We start from the raw sequence: 22,187 nt of genomic DNA, 5'->3' as shown, positions 1-22,187 counted from the left end.
CATATACAACGTAACACATAAAAATACCGCCTTCTTTTTGAAGTCGGTTGATAATGTAAAGATAATATTTTATAGCGGAAAATAATGATTTCTACTTTAACGCCTACGATGATCCACGATCATAAACCATGGGGACCAGTTCAGATACACAGAAAAAATTTGGACCATCACCTGTGATATACGCGGCTAACTGTACCTATCGGAGAGATACATCTCTCATTTACGCCATATGTCATTAGACCAGTGTATAAAGTTTTATTGTACGGGTTCCTTATGTTAATTATTAGTATTATTTCTTATTAGCTATGTCCTCCAACTTCGCCCGCTTGAGTTAGTACATATAGTGTCGTATGTGCTAAGTTAAAGTTAAGTAACCGCTTATCATCGGGATTGTTAGTAATGTAGACTGAGAATCCCATTGCTAGCAATATACCCAACCAGGTCGACCTCCTCGCGGTCTCCCTGGTAACTATCATGGTTAATTCCTGATGAATTCATCATGATGGGCTACCTGGCCTGTTTTCATTCTCATTGATCACCCTTCACTGATGCTCCGCCAGCATATCCCGTTAGCGCAAGCGGGGTAACCATTCCATTTTCACCCATCAAAAATAACTGCTTACCTTCAGGTGGGCCGTATGTTTGTTTTATGATATTAATAGGATCTTAGTTAGAGTAGGTACTACAAAATAAAATTTTTTTGGTCTTTACCGCAAAATGTTTGAAGCCTATATTTATATACTATTAGAGAATTATAAATTAAAATTTAAAAAATAAATTGTTAAAAAATGTCTTTAGTTTAATATAACAATAAATTATTACATTTTTTATATTTTATTTATTTATTTTTTATGGAACGTGAAATGGCAAATAAAGCTGAAAGCCCACGCCCACACTATTACCATATTATTATTTTTATTTGTTTATACTTTATTATACAAAAAAAATATATTATTATTAATTTTAAATAAAAATGTCTGTTTTAAATATAATTATCTATTAAAATTATATAATTAAGAGTAAATTAATTATTATTTAACAATAATTTATTATTTATTTCCTAATTATTAAGTAATTAGTTCATTAATTATTAATTGTTGTTAATACGTTTATTTCAATTACGTTTTTTCAATATTTTTATATGGAAGAATTTGTATACCTATATACATTTATACTTTTGCACCCGTTGGTAAGTATTTAAATTTTTTTAAACTTGTTATTTGCTTTATTAAAAAACAATTTACATAATTATTTATAATATTTATAAAGTAAAAGTTTGATAAGCCTAAATCCGGAATATTTTAAATATATCTTTTAAAGAAATGTAAATATAATACAAATGTATAGATAATCTGTTTTAATTGTTTTTATACAAATATACGTGAGGGAGACTTTGTACAAAAGTCGATTGCTTGGGTACCTCTGTCCCATTCGAGTTTCAACCGTGAAGCAGTTGTGTTTGCATAGCTGTGTTTCGGTTTGAAGGGTGGGATATGGCGTGAATTTACTGGGTACAGAGGAATAACGCCTGAGTCCTCAGGAATGGCAACGAATGGGGGGTATCATGGGCGAAACAGTATACTCTGTTATGTCCATGCTACTGCTCATGTCTATAGGCGACGGTTACCACTTTCCATCAGGTGGGCCATCAGCTTGCTTGCCATTCTAAGTTGTATAAAAAAAAAAAGACAAAGTCACAGGTACAATAGAAGACTAATAGAAAAATAATAAATTTTGTAAGAAAAAAAACAGCTATATTTTGTACAGTCAATTAATCCAGCCACTTTATGTATCGTTTTGTTAGATGTTATATTTAAATATATAAACTCCTATTTATATATAACACGCGGATTTCTAATTAAACTTGACTTACAGATTTTGAGATAAGAGCTGTTACCCAAAGTGATATATTTCGCTCATAATAATTCAGAATGACATGTATTTAATGACATTTAGCGGCCAATTCTGACACGTTACATTTAGATAATAATATATTACAGCTTCTAAACAGGATATAAAAATAAACAAGGGGTTTTTGAACGATTCGATGGACTCAGTATACAGATCTTTACTAGTTTTATATACTTTTAAATAATAAGTTATTTATTATTATTAAGAAACGAGGATTCGCAAAAAAAAAAAAAAAAAGATATAATCGACATAGCCCGAAAGATAAGCAAGTGAAGTGACAATGGGCTGGCCATATAGCTCGAAGAACCGACAACGGATGGGGAAGAATGGTTCTTGTTAGGTGACCCCGTACGGGCAAATGCAGTGTACGACAACCCCTTACGAGATGGAGACACGATCTCAAATACATTGCAGGATCAATAGATGCAGTTGACTCAGGAACGTTTTTTATGGTAATCTATGGGGGAGACCTATGTCTAGTTATGGCCGGATAATGGCTGAATTGATGATGATGATGAATAAGTTATTTGAGAGTAAATTAAATAAATATTTAACATATAATAAAATAAATAAACGTATAGTACAGTATGGTGACAAAATTTTATAAGCCGTTTGAAATTATGCCTACTATATTATATACTACTATTTTGCCTACCTGAAATTATTGAAAAAAGTTACAACATACATACATACATATCTGTCATATATCATGTATATCTGTCACGCCTGTCTCCCATTAGGGTATGCAGAAACAATATTAAAAAGTTACTAAATAAACGTATTTTATGCATATTCTTATTTTAAAATTAAAACGCATCGGTATACGATAAGATGTTACGTTACATATTAAATGTATTTGAATTTGGAACACGGAACGGTATATTTTCAAGCAGATTTTACTTTGAAACAATCAGGATTCTTTTTTTAAAACACAAAAGTGACAAAGAAACCTGTAACAGCCCATCTGATGATAAATGGTCACTGCAGCCTATGGATGCCTGCAACACTAGGAACGTCACATACATGTTACCAACTCTGAAGAAATCGTAATACACCCTTTTTTAAGAACTCCTTACTGTACGAGTAGTAAACTTGATCTAGGGAAAACCTCGGCAGGGAGCTCACTCCACAGCCTAAGTGTTCACGGAAGAAAACATCTTTGAACCCGCATTGTACGTGATCATTTAGGTTGTCAGGTGTGAGGATGAATTCCCTGACGATAGCAAGCGGTGCGATGATAAAGGTAGTTGAAGGTATCATTCTGCGAAAAATGGCAGTTTTAAATGTCAAAAACACTTCTTTATATTGTTTTAAACAAACAGTGAGTATAGTTTAAATTATTAACAAAATTAATACACAAAAATAATTTAGAACTCTCTACTTTTAACGTCCATTAAAAACATGGAATTTACTTACTAATAATATTAAAACTACTTTAAGATACTTCCAAGTTATATAGATTCATACTTAGAAATACCAGTTTACGTACGCAAATACTTAGAATAAACTACTTCAAGATACTTAACACTTATGCAAATAAATATACCATTTTACACTAACATACTTACAAATTACACATTTATAGCGATGTCGAATGATGAAGTATGCTCTAAGTCATGCATTATTTAGATACAAGTTTTCATTTAAAACATATTTAATGTTATACAAAAACAAATCCATGCAAAGATTTCGCAATTTGTATAACACTATTTTTTTTAATATTTCATAACTCCACAATACTCTCAATGCGTTTTGACGACAAAAAAAATTAAAAAAGGAACGTAACAACATGGCGCAGGATATTTGATTGTTTTTACCAGTAAAGCGATGGCAATGATAGCATGATATGCTGCTTTATTTTTTTTTTTTATTTGGCATTCGACTTACCTTCGACGATATTAGCGTCAATGTAGGCGAGGATTCCTGTGGAACAAACAATAAATATCCTGCTTTAATTGTATTTATAAAGAAAAGAAAGTAAACGCATCAACGAGTATAGGTGGAGTCGTTTTTAAGATTTTAATTGTATTGTTTTTAATTATTTTTCTGTAATTTTGTCAGACAATAACCGAGTACAAAAATAAAAAAATATATCAACTATTATAAAAATAGTCTGGGACTATTTTGAAAGTGAATTGTTTATAAAAAAAAAAAATAACAACATTGTAATTTGCTGTTTAGTCCCGGCATAGAATGGGCCATCCCTTCTATTTCCGTACGTGTCGTAAGAGGTGACAAAGGGAATCTAATTGTCGAGAGATGGACAGCAGCATCCCTCTTAAAACATCACCAAAGCCTAACTGTAGTTGCCACCTGCGAAGAGTGGTAACTACCGGCAAAGCACTCCAAGGAGGAAGCCTATCTTCAGTAGTAGACAATCAAAGGTTGATATAATGATAATGGCATCATTATAAATTTAATATTATTGCCTAGAAATTTCACTGGCTGCACGAGTATTTATTTTAAAACGAATGAAACACACATTAATTATACAATACCTACTTGTACAACAATTAGTCCATTAGCCTAAGGTTGTCTTGAAAAGATTGCTCTCAGCAATAAGAGCGCCTCACTGTACTTATACAATTGTATCGTTGTGTTTGTAAATTGTTTTGTTTTTCCCCTATAATGTACTCGTATAATACAAATAAAGTATACTCATTCATTAAAAATTACGAGATATATAAATATAAGTACATAATAATATGCACTGCGCCAAATGAAGGGTGAGTCGTGACTCATTTAGAATATTCTAAGAAGAAAGCCAAGCGAAAGATCTTGCTGCAGGAAAACCGTACGCGCCGACGACTCATCAGTTCCGAGGAATAAATATTGTCTTTTTGCATTCAATTCCAGGTGAAGGAACAATGTTGTTAGAAAACTGCATCGAAATATGTCGGTACTAATTCAGTGGAACCGTGAATAGTTTTCACTGTGACTCAATTTTATAATAATTTAAAATTACACAGACACCTGAAGGAAATCCCAATATCCCATATATATATATATATATATATATATATATATATATATATATATATATATATATATATATATATATATATATATATATATATATATATATATATATATATATATAATATTAAAGTAACAAACTCGTATAATTTCTTTCTAATTCATTAAAATTCATCAAACTGTTTATAATTACTCCTCTCCATCCAAAGGTTGCCTGGAAGAGATCGCTCTTAGCGATAAGGCCGCCCATTGTTTTCTCATTGTGATTATTTCTTGTAATTGTTTATATCTATAATAAGTTTACTATTGTAATCTTTTGGAGGAAACAATAAAAAGTATCTATCTATCTATCTATAAAATAATTATCAGATTTGCGCATATATATATATATATATATATATATATATATATATATATATATATATATATATATGCAATCGTTTTAATTAGATGATTATGATCACGTATCAATACCGAACACTATTAATAGAATATTCATGTACGATCTTTAACAACGCAGACGCGTAATTATACCAGAAACGAGTCTCAAACACTTAAATTATTACTCGTTGCCTATTACGTGTATTAAAATCGCAACGAAACAAAGCGTCGCAAAAAAATGTACGGCCAGCAAAAACAATAACAGACACTTCGCATGAGTAACGTCAACAAAAAAGGCAATACGATTCTTCCTTTCTTAAATTATCCTGTCACGCTCACCTATAAAATGCAATTGGTTTTTAAAAATTCAAAGCCGAAATTGGAACTTGTTAGAATTACAATCCAATACAGTGTAAGTAACATGAAAATGGAATAGGAATATGTACTTTATTTTGTAACGTATAAGGTAGAAATATGGAGTCGTTTAATTGTAGGTTACATTTTGGTGTCAGGTTGCGCGCACAATAGGCGCACGCGCATGTACCTGCGCAAGGTGACCCACGGTGAAGGGCACGAGGCTGCCCTTGCGCACCCTACACTCTCCCCCCTCCCCTCTTTCCAGCGCCGATCCCGCGGGTGCCATGCATTCGCATGCATTGTCCGACATGCTATTACTGAAATGACCATTATGGTTATTCGCCATACGTAATAGGGATGCATGCTACGTTATCGATGTCGATACTATTTAATTTATCAATTAAGGCTCTTAATGTTAAATCATTTTATAGTACCTAGATAGGAACCGTGAATCGTGTTTCTACCGTGAAGCAGTTGTGTTTGCATGGCTGTGTTTCGGTTTGAAGGGTGGGATATGGCGTGAATTTACTGGGTACAGAGGAATAACACGTGAGTCCTCAGGAATGGCAACGCATGGGGGGTATCATGAGCGAAACAGTATACTCTGTTATGTCCATGGTAGTGCTCATGACTATAGGCGACGGTTACCACTTTCCATCAGGTGGGCCGTCAGCTTGTTCGCCATTCTAAGTCGTATAAAAAAAAAGTAATTCAATTGAAATTTCATTCTATTAAAACTTTCGTAAAAAGGATTCTTCAACTTCTAGAATGTTCACCGTTTCAAGTATTTCTGAATATAATATATTATAGTTTTCTATGAACAACTGGATTACAGACAATGCTTAGAGTATTTAATCAAATATACTTTGTAACACAGATTTAAAAATATTTCGAAATCAACTAATGATTTGTTTAAATTTAAATTATTACATTTGATGCTAATGAGACGACAATCCACGAAACATATCATCTATACATACATAATTTTTTGAGATATATCTCAATATACATACATAATTATAATTAATTCGAGGTAAAAGCTGACTAACCAGTCATCTATAAAGTGTTTAATACAATTTTAGTTAGAACTGGACGTTTCCCGCGGCGTTGCTCGCTTTTAACTATATAGTTCCTGTATATCATTCTATTGGAAGTCTTCATGAATCTGTATTGTATTATAGATGAGTCTTGTATTGTATTATATACCTTAATAATAATTACGTATCTAATACATTCATAAAGTTTCAGCCAACAACTGATCGGTTATTTTATAGCATTTTATATGTGATTCTTTAGATTGATATAACTTTTTTATTTATGAACTAATTGAAATAAAACATACACTAAATGTTAAGTAGAGCAAACCGCAACGATTAGTGAAAACTGGATTCAAATCGGTTAAGCCTTTTCTGAGATTAGCGTACGCAAACGTAAAGACAAACAGACAAGAATTATACAAATCATTGTTTTGGGTTCTATTGCGTTAATAAAGCCCCCCTATAATACTTTTTCTTATATATCCTCCATGTATAGACAGCGACTAGTTACGATTTTATTATATATATTGATTTTATTACACCAGACAGTCTCGTCTTCATATTTATATACATAGAACACGTAATATTTAAAATTAAACATTAATTTCTGCGCGAATTTAAGTTATACGAAATTGATTACATTAACAGATCACTATTACGTAATTATCGAACTCGGGGGCGGGGGAAGGAATTGTTAGTAATGGGGAGGTAAGTCCCCATTGTTATTAATATACCTCCTATACGACCTCCATACGGTTCGCCCTGGAAACTATTGTTACTAATTTATCGTTGAATTCGTCAAGATGGGCCAACTGACATGCCTTTTCATTCTCACTTATCATCTCTCACTGGTGCCCCGTCAGTGTATACCGATACCACAGGCAGGGTTACTATCTCATTATTATCCATTAGCAACTATCGATTTCGAGTTTATCGATATATCGTGTTCCCATGCCTATTCGATGCCAAAATACGTCTGACATGAGCTCGAAGCGACAGGTGCGTTCGGCAACATTTTATTGAGTTCGAACGAATCATACCGAATTAGTGTTGGGGTAAAAACCCCGATTATTAGGCACAATCTCGATTGGTACGATAATGGGCGGTGGTAAACGAGTAATCGATACGAATTGTAACCACTTTCCGATGTAAATAACGCTGATTCACGCGAGCTATTTGTCAGTTACCTAAACCGTAAGTGCCGCTTTGATATTGTTTGTGAAACAACAAAATTTTATTTGTATATAATTTCTTTTGTCCTATATATAATATTATATTATATTTACCTATTGACAAAATAGATAGATAGATAATTTATTTGCATTACATACAGCACACAAACAAAAATACATAAAGTATACAGTGAAAAAAGAAAAAAATACAGTCCTTCTCCTCATGCGTGTGCCACAGCAACACAAAATGGTCACAACTCAACTTATTGCTTTGCCTTAAAAAGAGCAAAACAAAGCTAAGTTAAGCTAAAGACTGACCCCTTTATTCATTAAAACTATATTTATTTTAATCATTGAACTGTAAAGCCAAGCAACCGACTTTTGTACCAAATTTCAAATTATTTTATACAACTTAGAATGGCAAACAAGCTCACGGCCCACCTGATGGAAAGTGGTAACCGTCGCCTATAGACATGAGCAATACCATGGACATAACAGAGTATACTGTTTCGCCCATGATACCCCCCATGCGTTGCCATTACTGAGGACTCAGGTGTTATTCCTCTGTACCCTGTAAATTCACGCCATATCCCACCCTTCAAACCGAAACACAGCCATGCAAACACAACTGCTCCACGGTTGAAACACGAATGGGACAGAGGTACCCAAGCAATCGACTTTTGTGCAAAGTCTCCCTCTGGTGAAATTAGGCTTTAAACATTTACAAATAAAGCAACGTTCAGTTGCAACATCCTTCACTACACGGCTCACATGAGTGGGTTGCGTAATGAATTTCTAGACTAGTACACTTTTATTTTTCATCCATTAATTAATTCACTCTTGCACCACCTGCCCATTTCTATCTGTTCTCCTTTAACCAAAGGTTGTCTGCAAGAGATTGTTCTAGCGATAAGACCGCCGTTTGTACCTTTATGTGTATATTTCAATCTATATTTATGTTACTGTATTTCACTTGAATTATTCACTTGTCATTGTATATTTTTATTTATGGTGCAATAAAGAGTTAAATAAAAAAATAAAAAAATATATTTTTCCATTTACAAAAAGCCAGTGACTCATTGAATTTCCAAACCAACAAGGTTATACTCTTAGGTATAATTATGAATTTTGAATCAGCACTATATGTCCGTACAGGTAAATATTAAGCAAGTTTAATAACAATATTAATGTATGTATTTGCGTATTGGAGAAACCGCACTGTGGCAATATATAACTGTATCCTTATATATTTAATTTAGAGGTCTTTTCAATTGACTTTAAGAAGTTAGCACACCTGCAATGCCTCTGGTGTTGCGGGTGATCATGGGCGGCGGTAGTCAGTTGCCATCAGGTGAGCCGTATGCTCGTTTGTCGCCTGTGTTGTAAAAAAAATAGGAGGTTCTCAATTCGGCTGCATTTTTTTTATATATGTGTACCACCTCATAACTCCGTCAGTTCTAAACTGATTTGGAAAATTCTATTTTCCAAATCAGTTAAAATATTTTATCTGAAAGGATTTCAGGTAAAATAACTTATTTGGAAAGTCAATCAGTTATTTTATCTGAAAGGACATGCTTACAGATTGGTCCTATGAAAATTTTATCAAAATCGGTGTAGCAGCTTAATTTTTAGATCAAAACAACTGGTTTTATCGCAACTGAAGTAGTTTTTTTTGTGGGACACAATCTTTAATAAATGAGATGAATTGAATCTGATTTAGTTAAGTTATAAACTACTAGAGACTGCCTCAGCTACAGCCTCTGTTATTAGCTGATAAGGCTTATAGGTATGCCATGCGATGCCATTCCCGGAAACTAAGGTGTTATTAATTATAAGGCCTGTATTTCACTGTTATATTTCCGCCTTATAGTTACTACTTTATACTTACTCTTGAGGTTGTAACAGCCAATGGTAACTTACAAATGTTCCATATCCGGCATATATATATATATATATATATATATATATATATATATATATATATATATATATATATATATATATATATATATAAAATTTTGACATGTAATTTTTAATATTTCTTCAACTTTTTACGTTAATTATATAAATACATTAAGTTTGTTTTCTTCCGAACATAATTCAAATAATTTACTTCTTTATTTAAACTATTATTTACAGGATTTTATTACGCTTTTATCATCTTTGAAGTAAACAAAGAGGGCTAAGTGCTGTGTATAGGGTTGCGACTTTTTATCAGAATAAAGTACTGACAATTATATATTTTACGATTAAATATTGTTTAATCGCACACATTTGCTAAATAGAACTACTGTGACGACCATGATGCCCTTCATGCGTTGCTCAGGAACACCTGGGGACCAAGGAGTTGTGATTCCGTACCTTGTAATTTTACTATCATATTTATTTATTTAACTCTTTATTGCACCATAAACAAAAATATACAATGACAAGTGAAATACAGTAACATAAATACAGATTGAAATATACATATAAAGGTACAAAAGGCGGTCTTATCGCTAGGGCAATCTCTTACAGACAACCTTTGGTTGAAGGAGAACAGATAGAAATGGGTACCCTAGTATTTACCCTTCAAACTGAAGCATAACTATGCAAGTGCACCTTCTTCACGAAATACGAGTGGGACAAAGTCCAGAGTAAAACAGTTCAGGATAAACACATCTATGTCCTGCTCCATTCCATGTAGTATTATTATATTAAACGTTACCTGTCCACTGTTGAACATAGCCCTCTCCTATAAAACTACTATTTTTACTAAAAGTTGCCATACTTGGCAGGCGGATTGACAACCGCTGTTAGGCTTTAAAGATGCTTTAAGAGGGACGCTGCTTATCCAACCCTCGATCATTAAGTTCCCATAGTCGCCTCTTACAACACCCACGCGAAAGGAAGGGGTGGTTTATTCTATGCCGGGACCATATTTCATTTAGTATATGTATACCAAATTTCATGTTGATTGATTAAACCTTTAAAGCACCAATGGGTAACAAACAAACAAATTTACTTTCACATTTTTTATATTAGTAAATATTATTACTTCAATACATTCATAAATATAAAAAGTACTTTACGTATAAAGTATTCCACGCGTATTTTTTTTTAAATATAGAGTATAAGCTGCTCAAAATAAGATACAATGCAATTATAAACTACAGGTGGCAACCCTAGCCGTGGGGCGGAGCCATCGTCGCAGTCAGCGCCGCTGAGGTACTGACCTAGTTCAGGGGAGCGCGCATCCGCCGCCTTTCAATCAACGCTGAAAACTGCCACGGAAAGCGTGGAAAATGCACCGTTCCCTTGTTCCATCCCTGGATTGACGGTATTGAGGTGGGGTTTAATCCAATATAGCCGGTTTACCTCGCTAATGGTTCATCACCTCTATTTTGAAGTTAGCTAAATATTGCAAATTTGTTTATATTTAAATCTTAGATTATATAGATAGAGTGTTTCCATACAAATGCTTCGAAAAGCGGGTCAACATTTTCATACAATTTTGCGTTATAAATAGTTATGAGTGATTCCTTTATAATATCAATATTTATTTTGTCTTATAAATTCTGCATCTTTTTAATGCGTAAACACTCATTTTATTTATTAAATATATACACGTCAAGATACATTGTATGCGTAAGTATATAAAACACTGATAAAAAAAAAATAAGTCAGCTAATGTGACAATTAATTGACAAAAAGTTGACCCGTTTTTGAGGCTCGATGCACTATCTATATAATCTAAGATTTATTTATATATATTTCACTTTTATAATAAATGTAATGATATATCATATATATTTATACTATTGCATGTATTACATCTCCATATGTATTGAAAAAAGACAAATTTTTCATCATGCCTCCGATCAAATTGTTTATTACTTCTCTCCATCCAAAGGTTGCCTGGAAGAGATCGCTTTTAGCGATAAGGCCGCCTATTGTTTTCTCATTGTGATCATTTCTTGTAATCGTTTGTATTTATAATAATTTTACTACTGTAATCTTTTGGAGGAAACGATAGAGTCTATATATATATATATATATATATATATATATATATATATATATATATATACATACGAGGTTTGTCCGGAAAGTACGTATAAAAGTTTTTTAAAAATTTTATTTTACAATTATTCAGGTAAATCAATTTTATCCCCTTCAAAGTACTCCCCCTGTGACATAATGCACTTGTGCCAACGCCGTTTCCACTGTGAGAAGGCTCCTTGAAAGTCCTCTGGTTGTAGGTTTCTCAGCTGCCCCGTCGCGTGCTAGTTTTTTTATCTCATTTATGTCCCCCAAATGCCGCCCCCGAAGTACCAATTTGGTTTTTGGGAACAAGAAGAAGTCACACGGGGCCAAATCCGGCGACTAGGGGGGTGTTCGGTCACCGTAATGGAATTTTTACTCAAAAACTCACGGACAACAAGAGAGGTGTGGGCAGGGGCATTGTCGTGGTGAAGAATCCAACGCCCCTCTCGCGCCAATTCTGGACGAACTCGTGCCACACGAGCTTTGAGGCGTCTGAGCACATCGACGTAGAATTTTCCATCAACTGTCTGGCCTGGAGGGACGAATTCTTGATGGACAATCCCCCGAACATCGAAAAAAACAATCAACATTGTCTCGGCCCTCTCTGAATCTTTTTAGCCACTTGTGGACGGTTGGTTCCTTCACAGCATCATCCCCATAAACTGTTCTGAGATCGGCAAAAATTTCACGGCCATTCTTGCCGAGTTTCGAGAGAAACTTGATTACGACGCGCTGCTCTTCAACGGAAGCGGGCTCCATGCCGACGGGGTTTCGTTAAGAGGTAACTTCACAGATGGCGTGACAAGCCAGTTCGCACCGCACGGCGGTCAGACCAGAACTGAAGCATTGTTAGGGACATAAGGAAGGGGTCCTGCGCTTACCTGGCCTCCCCACTCCTCTTTCTCGCATTCCAGAACACTTTTATACGAACTTTCCGGACAGACCTCGTATATATATATATATATATATATATATATATATATATATATATATATATATATATATATATATATATATACATATACAACAAACAATAACACCTTTGTTTTCGGAAATGGCATCGCATGGGATAGTACCACCCGGGTGTCAGAGAAAAAAATTAAAAAATTATTAAAATTAACAGTCCGGTCTCTAGTCACGTTCACTTGTTTACAATACATTATTTTTAAGCTAAATTAGAACATACAAACCGTATAATATTACAGTTATATATACAGACTCAACTCTCTATACTGCAACCTTTTTGAGGGTAGACACCACCTCTCGAACTCCTTTGAGCATAACTTTTAATTAGCTTAGTCGTTGTTAACTCCAATCTTTCTCAAAAGAGTTGTATGAACGAGTATTTTTTTAGACAACAATTTGTTAAGCGACCTTATGTACATCACTAGCGACTCACCCTGGCTTCGCATGGGTTTTTTTTATAATACAGAGGGCAAACGACCCGAAAAGCATTGCAGGTGTGCTGCGGCCTTTTAAAAAGGAATATACTCATTTCTTGAAGGTTATGTTGTCGTATCGGTTCGGAAATACTGTTGCTGGTAGTTGATTCCAAAGAGTGGTTGTGCGTGGAATATATATATATATATATATATATATATATATATATATCTATATATATATATATAATTTATCGTAACGTACTTACAAGTATGATAAAATTACCAGTATTTCTCTAATATATTATGCATATAAACCTTCCTCTCGAATCACTCTATCTATTAAAAAACCGCATCAAAATTCGTTGCGTAGTTTTAAAAATCTAAGCATACATAGGGACAAACAGACGGGAAGTGATTTTGTTTTATGTCTGTTGTTATTTGTGTGCTGTAAGTAATACAAATAAATTATATATCTATCTTTTTTTTATACAACTTAGAATGGCAAACAAGCTGACGGTCCACCTGATGGAAAGTGGTAACCGTCGCCTATAAACACGAGCAGTAGCATGGACATAACAGAGTATACTGTCTCGCCCATGATACCCCCCATGCGTTGCCATTCCTGAGGACTCAGGTGTTATTCCTCTGTACCCAGTAAATTCACGCCATATCCCACCTTTCAAACCGAAACACAGCCATGCAAACACAACTGCTTCACGGTTGAAACACGAAGAGGACAGAGGTACCCAAGCAAACGACTTTTATACAAAGTCTCCCTCTGGTATTTTCTATTATACGAATGTTACACTATATCTTCAGAAATTCTGATTTCATTTTTATAATTATTTCTTCAACAATCGATATAATTCACTCCCATGAAAACCCCACATCAAATTTGTCACAATTTAAAATGCTATTTCTTTGTAAAAAAAAAAATTTAATTAACTAACAAACGAAATTGTTAACAATATCAATCGATAATAACCTGTATTTGTTATGGCAGCTGCAAACATATTTGCTATAAACACTAATTAATTCTGCTAATAACAAAGTACCTTCGGCAGGTGCGATTTGCAATCGGAATAAATCACTTTTTGTTGATCCCACATGATTATACGCTTTTCGTACGTTCTGGCATTCAACTGCTGTTTTATGGGGTCACGTGTAATCACCGTGTACATGGTAAAGTTTAGAAATAAAATTTTGCAAACATATGTTTATAACACCTTCACATGTATTATTGTGTACAGTTAGAAACCAACGTTCCTATTTCGTTGCTCGTATAAAAAAAAAAGCTTTATACTTTTCTTTATCTAATTCTTACTTACGATTTTTGTACACCGTTTTACCGTATGATTCCTATGTCGAATGGGCCACCCATTCCTTTCCCATGGGTGTCATATGAGGCGTTTAAGAGAGCCTAATGATGGAGAGTTGGGCAGCAGCGTCTCTCTTAAAACATCACTAAAAACCTAACTGCGGTAACCAATCCGCCTGCCAAACTTGGCGACCACCTTACCAGAGGGAGACTTTGTACAAAAGTCGATTGCTTGGGTACCTCTGTCCCATTCGTGTTTCAACCGTGAAGCAGTTGTGTTTGCATGACTGTGTTTCGGTTTGAAGGGTGGGATATGGCGTGAATTTACAGGGTACAGAGGAATAACACCTGAGTCCTCAGGAATGGCAACGCATGGGGGTATCATGGGTGAAACAGTATAGTCTGCTATGTCCATGGTACTGCTCATGTCTATAGGCGACGGTTACCACTTTCCATCAGGTGGGCCGTCAGCTTGTTTGTCATTCTAAGTTGCATAAAAAAAAAAAAAAAAAAAAAAAAAAAAAAAAAACCTTACGATGGAGACCTATGTTTAGCAGTAGACAGTTAACCATTGATGATATACGATGATAATGATAATGATTTTTATACATAAATCACTTCTTATTTTTAACAACTGGAAGATATTTTTATGTTCTTTTTTATACACCTTAGAATGTCAAACAAGCTGACGGCCCACCTGATGGAAAGTGGTAACTGTCGCCTATAGACATGAGCAGTACCATGGGCATAACAGAGTATACTGTTTCGCATATGACACCCCCCCAGGGTGTCCTCAGGAATGGTAACACAGGTGTTATTCCTCTGTACCCTGTAAATTCACGCCATATCCATGCAAACACAGCCATGCAAACACAACTGCTTTATGGTAGAAACACGAATAGGACAGAGGTACCCAAGCAATCGACTTTTGTACAAAGTCTCCCTCTGGTAAAAGATATAGATAAGTCACCCTCTGGTGATGATAATAATAGGCTTTATTCTTAATTATTACAAATGAAAAAAATAATATATCACGATTGTCACAAAAATACATATATACGAATTTAGCTATTTAATTCTCCATATACCTTAACTTCTTTTATATCGCAAAAGTAGCAAACAAGCGTAAAACCCATTTGATTGTAAAAGGTCACTGTAGCCTGTGGATACCTGCAATATCAGGGATGTCTCGCGCGCGTTTCTGATGCTGAAAGAACCGCGGTTTTGAATCCTATATTGTAGTTGATAGAAACTTCGAAAATGAGCTCATTTCAGAGCCTAAGCAATCATTCAACATGTATTTATTCTGGTATATATATATATATATATATATATATATATATATATATATATATATATATATATATATATATATATATCGTTTACGTAAAATGCTAACCTATATAAAATTGTGAAATAACTACTGTCTATATATTATAGTTAGTTTATTCAGCATTTTGCTGATCTAATCCTAGACTCCCGAAATACTAGAAGGTAGCTTCATATTACTGCAGACCTTTGGAAGAAACGTTTATGGCACTAATGATGAATCTATTTGAGTGATATAAACAAACAATTGATTTTAATAACGCTTTTAACTGTGCGTAAGCCATTACGGTACCATATAAACTATGTTAAGCCCGAAACATTTCCTCCCTTCCTCCCCCCAACCCGGCGTCACTCGTAAAACTTCGTTTACAGCCTTCTAAAACTTTAACGCGCAGTGTTAGAAGGGCGAAGTGGACGATAAAAAACCGCCTTGCTACTTTATAAATGAACTAGTTCTTGTCCGCGGCTTTCTTTGTCTTTAATATTATGTGTAGAAACAATTATAACTTGTAAATATTAGTCTGGGATACATAAAAACTCATTTAGGTGGAATTCTTCGTCCCACTTCACCATCAGCCGTGTATCGTCCACTGCTGAACATACCCTCTTTCTTTAGGGGAATTTGCCAGTAGTTGCCATGCCTGGTAGGCGGATTGGCAACCGCAGTTTGACTTTTGGTGATATTTAATTAATTTATTTTTATTTATTCATTAGTACAAATATGTGTACATGGCGGACTTAGTGCTAAAAGCATTCTCTCCCAGTCAACCATAGGGAAGTGTCAGAATACTCGAATGGGGTACTAGTAATTTTTGATATACATACATACTAAAATTACATATATAAACGAATAAATATATATAAATAACAAGTATACTTACACATATATGACATATACTATATTATACACGAAATTGAGAATAATATAAAGTGCTTACTGCTCGGATAAAGTAAAAAAGTGATATGTGACAGAATATGGCGGTGAAATTAAAGGAAAAGAGGCATAAGATTTAAGTGAACAGGAACGACAACTCCTAAGGAGTACTACAGACGGCCCACTACATCATATAACATATGACACTGTTCAGGCGACGGAAGCACTTTCTATCAGGTGGGCCGTCATTTACATATTTATTTGGTATACCAGCAGTTAATAGATGATTAAACTTCAACACTTTACAGTTAAATATAATTTACGTACATGCTCGTCATTGTAAATCGTATAAAAAAAATTGAGATACACTAGATACTAAGGGCCTACCATGAAACGTTTTCCGAAATTTCGGAGCCAAGCGAAACAGAAATTTGATGTTAAAATTATATAATACATACCGTTTGGATATATTAAAAATGTTAAAATATCGTTCCTTTGGACTTTTATGATAGGATGTACGACGAACGAAATGTTAAACTCCATTTATTGGTCAGATTTTGGTATAAACAAAAACACGAAATTGAATCCGAAATTTCGGAATTTCATTTAGTAGACCCGCTGATTTAAAAAAGTGCATATAAATGCGACTAACTCTCTAGTATTTAAAAATACCGTTATTAATCTTGGTTATATATACGAGATAGTCGTAGGGCTTACCCCCTAACGCGCTGCATTCGAATATACCGTGAAATGTGAACAATTCGAATGTTCGATTGTCGAACATTTTGTCGATTTTTGTCTTTACTTAATTTTAGATTAAAAAATCTTTTTTTATAAAAGTATATACTTCTGTTAAGATCCAATATTATTTTTTAACATAAAATATTTTTTATTGTAAAACCATAAACAAAAATAGTAAATTTTATATATGGAAACACTGATTAATGTAGCATTGCAACACGGCGATCTGTTTCCGCGCTCTTTCTCCATCAACTTCAATTTGGATATAGAAATTTTACCAGAATCGGTTCATTAGTTCAGTTTTTAACAATAACTGTTTTTGTAAACAATTTTTGTTTTATTTGTAAAATAAATTTATAAATTATGAACAGTTGTTCTTTGCTTTCCTTTTAATTTTTTCAATAAATTGTACAACCATTAGAATTCTACTATTACGGATTCCTAATAAATAAGTAGTATTAGAGGTAATATCACAAAAGTTCGTGTTTACGACCGTGGAACGATTATATAAAAGTTTCAATGTAACATTTGTTATTCGCGACCTGTCACACAACATGTAGGCCGGATTTTGTGGTCGCCAGTTTGTTTGCAGTCATGCAATGAGATTTCAAACATCGCCCATAAAATTGGATAAGTCTATTTCACTCTTATTTTTCAAACTCCAATGTGATTGAAAACGAAAGTTTATTTATTTATTTCATCATCGTCATCATCATCATCAACTGTCCACTACTGAACATAAGCTACCCTCTTAGAATTTTGCCGCACTTGGCAGGCACATTCCTCGACCATAAGCTCCCTTAGTCGCCTCTTACGATACTTACGGGAAAGGATGGAATGGCCTAACTTATACCGGGACACAGGGGGAAAGGGATTGTTAGTAATGGAGACTAAAACTCCCATTGCTAGCAATATACCCAACCAGATCGACATCCTCGTGGTTCCCCCTGGAAACTATCATGGTTAATTCCTGATAAATTCATCATGATGGGCTAACTGGCCTGTTTTCATTCTCATCGATCACCTTTCACTAGTGCCCGGTCAGTATATAATATACCGTTAGCGCAGGCGGGGTTGCCATTCCATTTTCACCCATAAAAAGAACTTACACCGGGACTGACACGGCTACTCAGTACATTCTTTTAAAAATTTAAAAGGTTATATTATAGAAAGCTATCTGTATAATATAGAATGCCAATGCTGACTTGTTTGTAGTCCTAATAAGAGACTACAGCATGGGGTTCTTCAAAAGGGGGGTAAAGAGGTTTCTTCAGGGTCGGCAACGCGCGCGTAATAGCTCTGGTATTGCAGGTGTTCATAGGCTACGGTATCCACTTACCATCAGGTGGGCCGTATGCTTGTTTGCCACCTCAGTGGTATAAAAAAATAATAATAAATAGGAACAATTCTATCATACATTATTTTGTTACATTTCAACATTTTCGTTGAAAGCTCTCAGTTGACTTTATTTCTTGTGGCATCTTGAACAATGTTTCATACCATGTTTAACCATGTTAAACCATGTTTCAACAAATTAACATAAAAAAATATTAAACTATACATATAAACCTTCCTCTTGAATCGCTCTATCTATTGATGGAAACCGCTTTAAAATCCGTTACGTGGTTTAAAAGATATAAGCGTACAAACGGCGGGAAGCGACTGTGTTTTATACCATGTAAAGATGTACAAGTATAGTTCTTTTTAATAATTGATAATGTAATAAATTTAACCAATATTAATCACAGATCATATTGCTGTATAATAACTTTTATAATTTTACAAGACATATGTCCAGACTCGCTATTTTTTTTTTTTTTTTTTTTTTTTTAAATCGATAATCAAGTTTAGATCGTCAGTGATCGAATACAATTAAAATTCGAATACTAACGGACGATTTATTACCACTTTCAACGAGTAACTATTACGCTCGTTATTTATGTGTGAGATTTTTGTTTTTAACTTTAAGAAATTGAGTGCTCCTATTTTTGTGATATATAAGATACTGGCATGATAGTCTTGTATTTATAATAACGGTACACGCTGACGAGGCACCATTGAGGTAAGATAGGTGAGGATGAAAAGGCAGGTCAGTTGACCCATCGTGATGAATACACCTGGAATTCAGTACGATGGTTTCCAAGGGAGACCGTGTGTAAGTTAACCTTGCTTGGGTACCTCTGTCCCATTCGTGTTTCTACCGTTAAGCAGTTGTGTTTGCATGGCTGTGTTTCGGTTTGAAGGGTGGGATATGGCGTGAATTTAGTGGGTACAGAGGAATAACACCTGAGTCCTCAGGAATGGCAATGCATGGGGGCGAAACAGTAAGTGTGTGTACTGTTATGTCCATAGTACTGCTTATGTCTATAGGCGACGGTTACTACTTACCAACAGGTAGGCCGTCAGCTTGTTTGCCATTCTAAGTTGTATAAAAAAACCTGACAAGTTATATCGCTAACAACAGAGCTGATAATCCGTATTACTAATAACCCCTACCCGCTCTGTCCGTGGTACTCCTTAATGTTAAACGACGGTTATCACCATTTATCAAATGAGCAATCAATTTACTTAACATCCCCAGTTACAGGGGAGACGGGATTGTTAGTAATGGGGAGGTTAGTCCCCATTGCTATCAATATACCCTATCAGGTCGAATTCCACGCGGTTCCCCCTGGACACCATCGTGGTTAATCCTTGTCGAATTCTTCACGATGGACCGACTGGCTTGCCTTCATCCTCACCTATCATCTACCACTGGTGCCTCGCCAGCGTATACCGATAGCGCATGCGGGGTTGCCATTCCATTTTCACGCACTACAAAAAAATCCCCAGTTACATATATAAAATAGTCATCTTATTTTACAACAAAGAATTTATTCATATAAATGGCATACTCGTGTCGTCTCCAGGTCTTAATGCACACGGATCCAATAAATATAAAGGGTGCAGCTCTGACTCTTAAAATACAAAACAAAAACCAGTAAGCCGTCTGGAACGGGGCGAAGTAACGGCCGCAAGCACGCACGCCAAGTCCCAAGTGTTGCAAGGACGGCCGGTTTCAATGTGACCCAATGCGCTACATTACGCCGCGCCGCCGCGCCGCAGTTCCCGACATTGTGTCTACGTGTTCCTATTTATGTGGGACATATCCTGGAGCTTAAATCTTTATAACTCTTCTAGGATATTACTAGATTATGTGGGGCATATCCTTAAGTTGAAATCTATATAACTCTACTAGGATTTTACTAGATTATATGGAACATATCCTGGAGATTAAATCTATGTACCTCTTCTAGGCTATTACTAGATTATATGGGACATATCCTTAAGATTATATTTATGTAACTCTTCTAGGATATTACTAGAATATATGGGACATATTCTTAAGCTTAAATCTTTGTAACTCTTCTAGGATTTTACTAGATTATATGGGACATATCCTGGAGATTAAATCTATGTACCTCTTCTAGGATATTACTAGATTATATGGGACATATCCTTAAGATTATATCTATGTAACTCTTCTAGGATATCACTAGAATATATGGAACATATTCTTAAGCTTAAATCTTTGTAACTCTTCCAGGATTTTACTAGATTATATGGGACATATCCTTAAGCTTAAATGTATCTAATTCTTCTAGGTTATTACTAAATTATGTGGGACATATCCTTAAGTTTAAATCTATGTAATTCTTCTAGGATATTACTAGATTATATGGGATTTATCCTTAAGTTTATATCTATGTAACTCTTCTAGGTTAATACGAGATTATGTGACTCTTCTAGAATATCACTAGAATACAGGCGAGTTCGAAAGTATTTTGAACAGCACGTACGCAGTAAGTTTATTGTTAATTGAATGTATTTACATATTATATAATACAATTTTATTGTCATTTACCAATAAATATTTTACTACACTAGATGTTATTTTGTAGAATTTCATATTTTGTTTATTTGTTTAACTCTTTATTGCACTAGAAACATAAAAATATACAATGACAATTAAACAATTCAAGTGAAATACAGAAACGTAAAATGCAGACTAAAATATACACATAAAGGTACAAAAGGCGGTCTTATCGCTAGGGCAATCTCTTACAGACAACCTCTGGTTAAAGGAGAACAAATAAAACAGAACATATCATTGGTTATTTGAATAGAATTACTTTGTTTAATTCCGCTACCATTAGTATGTGTGTGACTGCCAACACTCGAAGATTGACCATCAAACTGCGAAAATTTTGGGTGTCGAACGGTTAACACTAGGTTCCGAGCAGCAATCTAATAATCTATAATTTACCTGAAAATCCCTCGTGTATAGATGAATCGCGTATCGCAAAACGTGCGTGGACGAAATGACTGTCAGAAGTTGATGACTAATATGAATGGTTGTGGAACTTTTGGTAATGGTAATGGTGGTCTATCTAACTAGACATTACATAATAGATTTATTTTCTTTTTTTTTAATCCGATTGTTCCTTTTTTAGTTTTATTTTATCTATATTTAGTGGATAATAATTCATTTGGGGCAAAATACAGAATTATAGTTACACATTTATATTTTATTACTAATGGAAGTAAAAGAACGAATATAACCGAATTGAGAAGCTTCTTCTGTTTTTAAGTCGGTTGATAAAAAAATATCATTCATTATTGCACAAAAACAGTCCCGATTTT

The 22,187-nt window shown here is 34.3% G+C and overlaps 1 protein-coding gene across 9 annotated transcripts in view; it reads right to left on the bottom strand.

Moving 5' to 3' along the window:
* LOC113514058 (voltage-dependent L-type calcium channel subunit beta-2) overlaps window positions 1-22,187 on the bottom strand; it is a 204,184-nt gene that overhangs the window by 68,111 nt on the left and 113,886 nt on the right. For 7 of the 9 annotated variants that reach the window (XR_008253769.1, XM_052902715.1, XM_052902718.1 and 4 more), the window contains one exon: window positions 3,799-3,834. The exons of the other annotated variants lie outside the window; for them this stretch is intronic. Coding sequence is in view for 6 of the 7 variants with exons in the window: in XM_052902715.1 (XP_052758675.1) it covers window positions 3,799-3,834 (36 nt within the window). In the remaining variant the exon portion in view is untranslated. The remainder of the gene's footprint in view (window positions 1-3,798; window positions 3,835-22,187) is intronic. 9 annotated transcript variants of the gene reach the window in all.

The sequence above is a fragment of the Galleria mellonella genome, unplaced genomic scaffold, assembly GCF_026898425.1.
Source record: "Galleria mellonella isolate WM207_F2 unplaced genomic scaffold, CSIRO_AGI_GalMel_v1 utg93, whole genome shotgun sequence".
In the NCBI taxonomy this organism is placed as follows: domain Eukaryota; kingdom Metazoa; phylum Arthropoda; class Insecta; order Lepidoptera; family Pyralidae; genus Galleria; species Galleria mellonella.
This window is presented reverse-complemented; position numbering and strand designations above follow the sequence as displayed.